This window comes from Notechis scutatus, chromosome 2 (genome assembly GCF_049901735.1).
Source record: "Notechis scutatus isolate UNSWTSFEM ecotype Mainland chromosome 2, rNotScu1.2, whole genome shotgun sequence".
Taxonomy (NCBI): Eukaryota; Metazoa; Chordata; class Lepidosauria; order Squamata; family Elapidae; genus Notechis; species Notechis scutatus.
The window spans coordinates 3,990,890-4,002,915 of record NC_142010.1 but is presented as its reverse complement, the minus strand read 5'-3'; the positions used below and the strand labels follow the sequence as shown (position 1 = coordinate 4,002,915).

The 12,026-nt window shown below is 44.7% G+C and overlaps 1 protein-coding gene across 1 annotated transcript in view; it reads right to left on the bottom strand.

The window, feature by feature from the left end:
* Positions 1 to 11,154: 11,154 nt before the first annotated feature.
* Positions 11,155 to 12,026, bottom strand: part of LOC113425450 (carnitine O-acetyltransferase-like) — a 62,332-nt gene continuing 61,460 nt past the window's right edge. The window contains exon 14 of the mRNA XM_087953049.1: positions 11,155 to 11,690. Within this exon, the coding sequence (XP_087809175.1) occupies positions 11,466 to 11,690 (225 nt within the window). The 3' untranslated portion in view covers positions 11,155 to 11,465. The remainder of the gene's footprint in view (positions 11,691 to 12,026) is intronic.

The following is a 12,026-nucleotide window of genomic DNA, read 5'->3' as shown; positions in this document are numbered from 1 at the left end:
CCGAATATCTTTGATGGAAGATAAAAACACTCCCACACAAACAGTTACACGAAGAAGGAAAAAAGCAACACAAACCAGGCAAGATAAGGGCTGGAGGATGTCCACAGATAACACACACTGGGAAGGACGCCAAACTCAGAGAGATAAACTAGAGATATTTACATACTATGTTTCCAGCGTTCGCCAATACGCAGGTCCAAGCAAATTCAGTTGTCACAGCTGCAGCCAATGAAGGGATCAAGGCCCTCTCCTCCCTAGTAGACCAGTCTCTCCCTTATCCTCTCCTCCCTGCATGCCCTAGGATGGAGAGGAGATGGGCCTGGGTCCACCTCTGACTGCTCAGCCGGCCTCTGCCCTTCCACAACCTCCGGAGCCACACTTCCACTCCCTGTCGGCTCTTCCTCCTCTTCCTCAGAGTCAGTTTCCATCAGGGGCATGACAGAATGCTGGAATGGTCAGAAGTGGGAAAAACGGTCAGAAGTATGAAAAATGGTCAAAAATTATTTCAGTGTCGTTGTAACTTTAAACGGTCGCTAAGTGAGCTGTCGTACACCAAGGACTACCTGTATTGGATCCCACACGGCTGATTCATGTGGCTGGCACCATAACCTCTGATTAACTTTCATTGAATCTTGTAAGAGAGCTTCTGTTCCACGCTTTTACATTTCTGAGGTTTGCGTCATGATGTTCAGACGAAAGGGAAGCATTTAAGCACAATAAAACTGCCCTCGCATTTTTATTCCAAGAGGGGAACACATCAATGGGAAAATATGTCTTGTGGGCCGGTGGCGGCTGACGGAGCTGGCAGCAGACTTGTTGTGGTGGCTCGCCAGCAGCCGGTGCAGATGGCAACAGAATCGGACAGTGGGGAAGAAAGGGGACCAGTCAGGGAGTCTGGGGAGGACTCGGAGCTTTATGGAAAACTGTGGTCCAAACCAGTGGTGGGATTCAATTATTTTTACTACCGGTTCTGTGGGTGTGGCTTGGTGGCCGTGGCCGTGTGATGGCTGTGTGTGGCTTTTTTGCTTTTGCTTCTGTGCAGCCCCCCACCCATTTTGGGGGCCTTCTAGGCCTCAGAGGAGCCTTTCGGGGGGGGGGAGGCATTTTTGCTCTCCTAAGGCTCCTCTGAGGCTCAGGAAGAAAAAAAATCAACATGGGAGGGGCACGCAGCACTCCTCCACGCTCCATTTTGGGAGCTTCCTGGCCTCAGAGGAGCCTCTAGGGGCACGTTTTGGCTCCCCTAACGCTCCTCCGAAGCTCAGGAGTAAAATAAATGGAGCGGGAGGGCTGAGCCATTTTTGGCCTTCCTGGGCCTCAGCAAGGAGAATCCCGGCACGGCTGATCTGTGTACAACTGATTGTCAGGAGGGGAAAAAGAAAGAAAGAAATACTGTTAGGAATATGAGTCACCTAACAGCTATTATATGTAAAGGACCTTGGAATACTCACCTCTAATGATCTAAGTGCTAGAGCCCACTGCAACTACATAGCCAAAAAGGCATTAAGAGTTGTTAACCTAATCCTACGTAGCTTTTTCTCTGGTAATATCACACTACTAACCAGAGCATACAAAACATTTGCTAGACCAATACTCGAATACAGTTCATCAGTCTGGAACCCTCATTACGTATCTGATATTAACACAATTGAGAAAGTCCAGAAATATTTCACCAGAAGAGTTCTCCACTCCTCTACTCGTTGTAGAATACCTTATGCCACCAGACTTGAAATTCTAGAACTAGAAAACCTTGAATTACGCTGTCTTCGGTCTGACTTAAGCATGGTATACAAAATCATACATTGCAATGTCCTACCTGTCAATGAATACTTCAGCTTCAACCATAACAACACAAGAGCACACAATAGATACAAACTCAAAGTAAACCGCACCAAACTTGATTGCAGGAAATACGACTTCAGCAATAGAGTGGTCAATGTCTGGAATACTCTACCCGACTCTGTAGTCTCTTCCCCAAACCCCAAAAACTTTAACCTTAGACTGTCTACTATTGACCTCACCCCTTTCCTAAGAGGTCTGTAGGGGGCGTGCATAAGCGCACCAACGTGCCTACCATCCCTGTCCTATTGTTTCTCTTATTCTTTTATTTTTCTTATATGTACCCATTTCATGTATTCACAACTATGTATACACTTATACTTATTATCTTGTAAACAATTGGCAAATCAAATAAATAAATAAATAAATATTTGGGTTAGAAATATATAAACCAGGATAAACATTTTAAAACTAACTTTAAGAAAATGCAAAACTGTAATTAGGTGTGGTTTCTCAAACGGCCATAAAGATGGAGCCAGAAACCTGGTTTGTTTAGTCTTAGTCTCAGAAGAGAGTGTGTCTGAGTGAGTCTCTCTGTTTCCTTCTGTTGGAAAGTATTGCCGTTGCTCCATTTCTTCTAATTGACTGATATTACTGGATTTAATGTAAGTCTGATACTGAACTGTTTTTTGACACTGGACTTTGATATTTGGATTATCCCTGGATTGAAAAACTGACTGATTTAACCTGTGAATGACTTTTGGACTGCTTATCTTGAACTTTGCTTAAACTGTCTGGAAGTAAAATCCTACATTTACTGTACAGTGTATCTGTGTACTGTGTGTGTATTATTCAAACACTCCTCTCAAATACGTCTCCCTGTATGCACTCATTCTCCTAACGGGGAATTACCACAACAAATACCTTAGGCGAACGTCAGGCGGGCGGGGCGAGCGAGCATCGGGCGGGAGGGCAACGGGTTCAGGGGTGTGGCCAGCCAGAACTTACTACCGATTTGGCGATCCACACCAAATTCTTGCTACCGGTTCACCCAATCCAGTGCGAACCGGCTGAATACCACCCCTGGTCCAAACTCCCCCCCCACCAAAAAAATTATCTCTTCTTCTTTACAAAAATGTGTCAACCAGAAGATGGCCACAGAGAGGGGCAGGACTTCTGGTGTCCATCTGATGGTCATTGCCATCTTGCCAGTCCATTCTGATAGCTCTCGGTTCCTTGTGGCAGGTTTTGCGTACGTCCCACTCTATCTGGGAGGGTCCTTGTTTGATCCTTGGACTGGCCCACCTAGGGACCTGCATGGGAATTTAGGAGACTGACTGAGCCGTCGGTGGCAACCAACTTGCTCTTTCTTTACCCGAGTTCCTTGATCATCTCTTTTGTCCTGATTTAACTACAGGTAGTTCTTGACTAAACAGCAGTTCATTTAGTGATTGTTCAAAGTTACGGCACTTAAAAAAAGGGACATGGCTGTTGTTCACACTGATGATCGTTGCAGCACTTACCTGAAATAGCATAGGTCAGTGGTGGCTAACCTTTTTGGGTTCCTGTGCTGAAAATTGGGCTCGCGCTCGTGCTCAGACATTTGTGTGCCACCACCCAGAAGGCAATGTGTGTGGCTCCCCCAGGCCCCCTGTGCATGTGTGCACGATCCCCCCACACCACACCACCCCTTTACCTGCACTGTGCGTGCGCACACCTCCCAGCTGTTGGAGGCCTTTTTCAGCCTCCCAGAAGCTCGAGGGAAGCCTCTGCAGCCTTTGGTGGCCAAAAAATGGGCCCGTTTCTTCACTTCTGGTATTTAAGTGATGAAGCGGGCCTGTTTTTCAGGCTGCAGAGGCTTCCTTCGAGCCTCTGGAGGCTGAAAATCAGCTGGGAAGCACACACATGTGCAGTGCAGGTAAGTTTGGCTGGGGCTCATGTGCCAGCCGAAAGGGCTCTGGGTGCCACCTGTGGTACGCATGCCATAGGTTTGCCATCAAGGGTATAGGTTCCCCTGCTTGACTAGAAGACCTCCAAACTCCCTTCCAGCTCTTCTCCTCAACTCTCCTCTCTCCTCTCCCCTTCCCTTCCCTTCTCTTTTCTCTCTTCCCTTCCCTTCTCTTTTCTCTCTTCCCTTCCCTTCTCTTCTCTTCCCTTCCCTTCCCTTCCTTCTCTTCTCCCTCTTCCCTTCCCTCCCTACTCTTCTCTTTCTCTCTTCCCTTCCTTCCCTTCCCTTCACTTCTCTCTCTTCCCTTCCCTTCCCTTCTTCTCTTTCTCTCTTCCCTTCCCTTCCCTTCTCTTCTTTCTGTTTCTCTTCCCTTCCCTTCTCTCTCTTTCCTCTTCCCTTCCCTCCCTTCTCTTCTTTTCTGTTTTCTCTTCCCTTCCCTTCTCTCTCTTCCTCTTCCCTTCCCCTCCCTTCTCTTCTCTTTTCTCTCTTCCCTTCCCTTCCCTTCTCTTCTCCCTCTTCCCTTCCCCTCCCTACTCTTCTCTTTTCTCTCTTCCCTTCCCTTTCTCTCTCTCTCTTCCCTCCCCTCCCTTCCTCTTCTTTTCTCTTCCCTTCCTTCCCTTCCCTTCCCTCTCTTCTCTTCCCTTCCCCTCCCTACTCTTCTCTTCTTTCTCTCTTCCTTCCTTCCCTTCCCTTCTCTTTCTCTCTTCCCTTCTCCTCCCTACTCTTCTCTTTTCTCTCTTCCCTTCCCTTCCCTCTCCTCTCTTTTTCCCTTCCCTTCCCTTCCTACCTTCTCTTTTCTCCTTTCCCTTCCTTCCTTCCCTTCTCTTCCCTTCCCTTCCCTCCCTTTCCTTCCCTTCCCTTCCCTTTCCTTTCCTTCTCTTCTCTTTTCTCTTCCTTCCCTCCCTTCCCTTCCCTTCTGTTTTCTCTTCTTCCCTCCCTTCTCTTCCCTTCTCTCTCTTCCTTCTCTTCCCTTCCCTTCTCCATTCCATTCTTCTTCTTTTTGCAATCTTCTGATGAAAAAAGTCAGTGGGGAAGCCAGATTCACTTAACAACCGTGTTACTATTTTAAGAACTGCAGTTAATGACTTAACAGAAATGGTTGAGAAAAGTCGTAAAATGAGGCAAAACTCACTCAACACATTTCTCACTTAGCAACATACATTTTGGGCTCCATTGTGATCTTAAGTCGATGACAAGGTGTACTTTAGAAATGCAGTCCAATTTCCTTTTGAATGGCCAGATTCCCCACTGTGTGTTGTCTCCAGGCACCAATTAGTCAGAGATAATTCCTTAAGTCATCACGCGACTCTCCGTCCCCACTTGACTTCATTGGTTGTTCTTTTTTAAACATTGCTTCAATTTAAATAAATGATAATGAACGGGAAGCTAACATGTTGCCACGAAAGCTGTAATCAGTATAGCCAAGAGGATCCATCTTTGCCCCAGGGGCTGACCACCTCTAAGCTGAAAAGCAGTGGCGCCAAGATGGCAAATTCATTTTATTTCCATTGAAACACGGCTCTAATGAATGGAATGGTGTTAGTTTGTTTACTTCCTGTGTATGTAAGAGTTTCCTCCATGTGCTGGATTTAAAGGTACCAGCCGGAGTGATACTGAAGGAGCTGGATTGAGAGACCCAGTTTCTAGTCCATTTTCAACCACTGGAAACAGAATTAACAGAGTTGGGGAAGGACCTTGGAGGTCTTCTAGTCCACCCCCTTGCTCAAGTAGGAGACCCTATACCAGTTCAGACCAGTGGCTGTCCAGTCTTTTCTTAAAAACCTCCGGTGATGAAGCACCCAGATCTTCTGAAGGCAAAGCTCTTCCACTGGTTAATTGTCCTCACCGCTAGAAAGTTTCTCTTTAGTTCTAGGTTGCTTCTCTCCTAGATTAGTTTCCATCCATTGTTTCTTATCTTCCATTCTGGTGCTTTGGAAAGTAGGTTGACCCCCCTTTTCTTTGTGGCAATCCCGGAGATATTGGAGCACTCCTATCATGTCACCCCTAGTCCTTCTTTTCATGAGACGACATACCCAATTCTTTCAACCGTTCTTCTTACGTTTCATGAACCCACTGGATCTAATTCATAAACCTACCTGAATGATGTGTGACCAGTCCCCCTCTTAGCTCAAAGGTGGGTGGTGGTAAAGTTATAGTATTAGTGGGGTGACCCTGACTCTTGTCTTCCTTCACACACACAAGCTCATGTGCACTCCCACATACAGGGACTTTAGATGCTGGTGGCCAAGGTAGCAATTCTGAACAAGTCTCCATACGTTATAGATACATGTGCACAATATCTGTGGGGAGATTTCCTTTCTTTCAAAAGTGGCTGCCATGGGACCAGTTGTCATTATGGGATGTTAAGCTGTACTTTCTTGCCCCCCCCCCCCTAATATTATTTGTCCTGTTTGGGGACAAATGATGATTATGTTCCATCAGGTCATTCCCAACTCCTAGCAACCACATGAATAGATTTTCTTAATGTTGATCTGCTCCAAACTTGGGTCTTTCAGGTCTTACATAGCCAATTATCGCCACAACCAACTTGCCACGGTCAACTCGTCGCATGGTAACTCACTGCACGACAAGATTTCACCTAATTAAAAGGAGTTTGTCACTTTCTCAAAACAACCAGTCGCGTGGTCCAATCAGGATACAGTCCAGTCGCTAGGCACCCTCAGTCCCCTCCTTCCAAACACCTGCAGGTATGTCCTTGGTTCCCAAAAGTATTTTGTTTTGACTATAATACCCCAATTATCTCTACTCCCCCCTCCCTATCCCTCAGCTCCAGTGTGTCAGCACTGAAGTCTCAAAATGGCCTCAGTCAGGCCAATTTCAGGGCTGACCAACAAATTGGCCGTGGAGAGTGGTCCCATTCTGTTTCCAGAGGCCCCCATCCTCACTGTAATTGAAACACTCCTCTTGCTGCTCATCTGCTCTTGCTTCTACCTTTTCCCAGCATCATGAGCCTTCTCCAGACAGCTGGGTCTTCACAGAATATGTCTAAAATAGGATAATTTTGAGTCTGATCATTTATGCTCAAGGGAATTTACAGAAGTCATGATGCCCCTTGAGATCTCATGAACCACACACAAGCGGAGCACCACATAACCATAAAAATGAAAATAACCATCACAAAAAAATAACCAGCCTCCAACTTTCACCCCCATCTGAAATAGAGCACCAAAGGTTGTCCGTCTGACATCATCGTTTAATATAATTTCTTATCAGTGCAAAGAAATATTCTCTTTCTTGTCTCTCAGATACTTTGCATTCCGTCTTCCCTCTCCCATTTCCCATTTATTTATTTGTTATTTATTTATTTGATTGATTGATTGTGTGAAATGGAGGATCTAACAGCCCAAGCGATATTTTAAATGCAAGCTCTGATGAACAAGCCACTTTGACATTAGTTGCTTTGCCTGCTACCCTGATTCCGACTATTGCTGTTTTGTCACCCCTCCTGTGCTCTTACGCCTGGTTAAGGCACCAGGCTAAAAACCAAGAAACCTAGTTCCACCTTAGCCATCAAAGCCAGTTGGGCAACTTTGGACCAAATCACCAGTTCTAGTCTTACCTTAGCCGTGAAAGCTAATTGGGTGACTTTGGGCCAGTCCCTCTCCCTCAGCCCAACTCACCTCACAGGGTTGTTATCATGGGGGAAATAGTCTAAATCCTATTGCTATTAAGTATGTTTGTGAATGTGATCACCTAAGAGCAACTAGACCTCCCTCAGCTGTGGGTACCAACTAGGGGACTCTGGGCATTCATCCACTCTCAGTCCTAAATGAAGAAGTAAAAAAAATATCCCAGAAGGAAGTGGCAAATCACTTCTGCACCGTTACCAAGGAAACGGCATGAACCTCTCTGTGCCAAGTTGCCAAGAATCAAGATTGACTTGAAGGCAGACAATATATATATATATATTCTACATCTATTACCATCTCAATTCCAGCTGCTAACCAAGATATGTTTTAGCAGGTTCTCCCAACAGATTGCAGCAGAAGAGACAGGCTCAGTGTCTCTACAAGAGCTTGGGATTAGTCCAAAGACTGCTTCTGTTAGTTTGTTTTCTTCTGAGAAACACAGCAGAAAATCTCAGAGCAGGACAAACACCTTGGAAGAAGTTGGACTGAGGCTCTGTTTATCAGAGCAGAAAATAGGAATCACATAGGCCAGGTCCCCTCAAACATCCCTAAACCTGTGGACTTCTATAATTAAGCTTTTTTTTTTTGGGAGGGGGGGGGAGAAACCTTTTAAAATCACTCAAACCTCTCAATGCAATTTCTTTGCCCTCGCTGAAGCCCTCTCTCTCCTTCAAATGAGAATGCTGAAATCTTGCAGGATTTCAAAGCAGCAGGGCCCAATCAGAGGAAAGCTTTGCCAAGTCACATTTTACATCAGATGCCGGACAGGATATTGTTATTATAACCCAGCTCCTAATTGCCGTCCTGTGAGGATCAGAACTACACCCTCGTGTCCCAGGATAGCAATAGCACTTGGACCAGAGGTCTCCAAACTTGGCAACTTTTTAAAGATTTGTGGACTTCAGCTCCCAGAATTCTGGGAGTTGAAGTCCACAAGTCTTAAAGTTGCCAAGTTTGGGGACCCCTAGACTTATATACTGCTTCATAGTGGCTTTACTGGCACCAGGCTGCGGCATGCCAGAAACCGGGCCACGTAAACAAGGGAAGCAAACGCAAGTCCCCTCCGGTCTGCGGAAAATCCTTTCCCCATGGATATGGTCCCTGGTGCCCTAAACGTTGGGGACCACTGCCTTACAGCCCTAAGCAGTTTACAGAGTCAGCCTATTGCCCCCAACAATCTGGGTCCTCATTTTACCGACCTTGGAAGGACGAGTCAACCTTGAGCCGGTCAGGATCAAATTCCTGGCAGTGGGCAGAGTTGGCCTATATGACTGCATTCTAGCCACTGTGGCTCTGCGGATGTTTCCATGGGCATTCCTACCCAATTAGTCTAGGCCTCAAACTGAAAATCAAGACCCCAATAGGACCCCCAAATTATTTATAAGGGAGGTGCCAGAGAAAATATATGAGGAAAAAAAGCATTTCAAAATATGGCAAACAAAGAACAAATGGATGTTTTGTCTGGTAAACAAGCCATTCGCTTTTCAGTTAAGCTAATGCTTCCCAAAGTGGAAATATATATACTGCACGAATCAAAAAGAGGGCTGTGAAAATATTTACAAATCCCTCACATCCCGGACATAAACTGTTTCAACTCCTTCCCTCAAAACGATGCTATAGAGCACTGCACACCAGAACAACTAGACACAAGAACAGTTTTCCCCCGAAAGCCATCACTCTGCTAAACAAATAATTCCCTCAACCCTGTTCAACTATTTACAAAGTCTGCACTACTATTACTGTTAATCTTATCACTCCTTATCACCCATCCCCTCCCACTTGCGATTTTAGGACTGTAACTTTGTCGCTTGTATCCTTACAATTTATATTGACTGTTTCCTAGTATGATTTGATTGTTGATTGTACCCTATGACTATCATTAAGTGTTGTACGAATGTACGTTATGATTCTTGATTCTTAACGAATGTATCTTTTCTTTATGTACAGAGTATTTACACCAAGACAAATTCTTTGAGTGTCCAATCACACTTGGCCAATAAAGTATTCTATTCTATTCTATTCTATTACCCTAAATTGGATAAAAGTGACTTTTCTTTGGATACCACCATGTAAATCTTATTGCCCAATCGCAACAGGGACATTTAAATTGACTTAAAGATTATCACATGTACCTTTGTATATTTTGTGTGTGTATACATGTGTACATGTGTATATTTGAAAATGCTGAACATTTCCTTTCAAGGGAAAATTGATGAAATTACCAATGTTGATTGAAATGCCCTGAAGATCACACAGGAATTTTTTTTGTTGTACAATACTAGTAGTCCTCGACTTATGACAGTTCATTTAGTGTCTGTTCAAAGTCACTAAACAAACTGTTGTATGTTGAGGACTATCTGTACTACACTTTAACCACTGCACCACCAGGAGTCTTGTACAGATAGTTCTTGACTTACAAGAGTTCATTCAGTGACTGTTTGAAGTTCCCACATGCCACTGAAAAAAGCGACTTATGACCATTTTTTCACACTTATGGCTAGTGCAGCATCCCCGTGGTCATGTGATTTACATTTGGATGCTTGAGAACCGATTCATCTTTATGTCCGTTGCAGTGTCTTGGAGTTATGTGATCATCTTTTACGATGTTCCGACAGACAACAGGGAAGCCAGATCCACTTAACAACCACGTTACTAATTTAACACAGTGCGTTGATTAACAACTGCGGCAAGAAAAATCGTAAAATGGGGCAAAACTCACTTAACAACTTTCCTACTTAGCAAACATAAATTCTGGGCTCCATTGTGGTCGTAAGTCAAGGACTACCTGTATACAGTAGATAGTCTTTGAGGATTTGACCATTCATGTAGTGACTGTTTGAAATTATGATGGTGCTGAAAGGAAAGGATTTAGGACTGGTACCCAAAGTCTGATAAGGCTTTCTGATAAGCAGTTTTAGATAAGGAAGGGAAAAGTTTAAGAATCATTGAGTTAAGCAGTCTTGCAGGAAGTAGTTCACAGAGATGCCACTTTAATGAATTTGCTAATGAATGACAGCCGCAGTTTTTCCTTCTTGAATTTTCGGTAATCAATCATACACATACCCCTTTATTACCATAATTGATTTTGCCAGCATTAAATCGGAAATCTGAATTAAAATGTCAGTGGAAATCTTCCTTCCTGGATCTTGCAATCCTGAATAGAAACTTGACTGTGATTGACTCTAAAACAAAAACAAAAACTAGGGCTACGTTGAGAGAATGGAAAATGCCACAGGACGTTGTTTTTCACGTCATCCCATTGCAATCCTGCAAAGTTTTAAGAATCCCTTTTAGATACGGATTAGAGTTTAACTGTGATGCCTTTTATTTCTTTTGCCAAACCTCATCCCAATCGAAGCCATTTCTTTTAAGGGGTGGGAGACCCAGAAATCAATTCATTGTTTCGGAAAGTTGTCCTACCACACAAACTTTTGAGAACCCCTAGGAAAAAGCGTATAAGGCAGGGGACCCCAAAAACCCTGGGCTGTGAACCAGTACGGGACCACGGCCCATTAGAAACTGGGGTGCACAAGCGAGTGAAGCGTCATCTGCATATGCGCAGGAGTTAGGTAACTCTGGAAACTATGCCCTGCCCACTGCCCAGTACTGGTCCCTGGGGCCCCAGAAATTGGGGGCAGCTAAACTAAGGCACAATGTGAACATGAAACACAATCATAGTTCACTATGCTGTAAACGCCTGTTTGGAATGGACTTGCAACCCAGTCACAATTTTAAAAAATCATGATCTTTCACTGATCTAAAAAAGAAATTGTCAGGAACTTTTCCTGCTATATATATATATTGTTTAAATGTCTTTATTCTGGAAATAAATTAGGATCTGATCTTGCATTTAGAAGACGTGCATGTATATATTTATATAAAGACAGCCATTTCCCTGCAAATCCTGTTAGGGCTAGCAAAGGATATTATGGGATTAGGAGTGCTGAAGGATGCTGCATCCCAAATTTTGGCCCAAAAGAAGGCAAGGGAGAGATTGGGGATTTTTCAACAACGACGGGTCATCTGTTGGCCAAACTAGAGAGATGCCCTCAGTCATGTTTGAAGTCTGAAGTGAAGTTCAAAATATTTTCTCAGAGTTTGTCAGGCTGGCCTTCTCCAAAGTTCCCCAACAAGGCCCCCACATCAGCCAGGGCATTCTGGATGTTTCCGGCTAAGTAAGTGGCATTGGTTTCCTCACAGCAGTTGAAGGCGGTGACAGCAAAATTAATATGGGTGGGCAAAGGGTTGTAGCAAACAGCGTAGCCGTCAGGCACGAGGGGCCCATAACACATGATGCAGTCCGTGCGGGAAGCAACCTGAAAGACAAAGGAAAGTGGGATCAAAAAAACAGCTGAATCAGTGGTGGTATTCTACCGGTTCGGCTGAACCGATAGCTCCAAGGATCATCTGTGAACGAACCGGTTCGCTCCGACAATAAGCTACTGGGCCTTCCCACCTGGGCTCTATTCTGACCTTTATTTCCTGATTTTCAAGCTCAGCTGCTTAGCGCAGCACAGTGGATTGCCGCACGTCCAGCTGTTGAAGACACAGGGAGATTGCAGGATTGCAGGAGGTCAGTAGCAAACCCTCGCGCGCAAAGCAAGCATCCACTGAACTGTTTGTTACACTGGTTGAATCACACCCCTGATCTG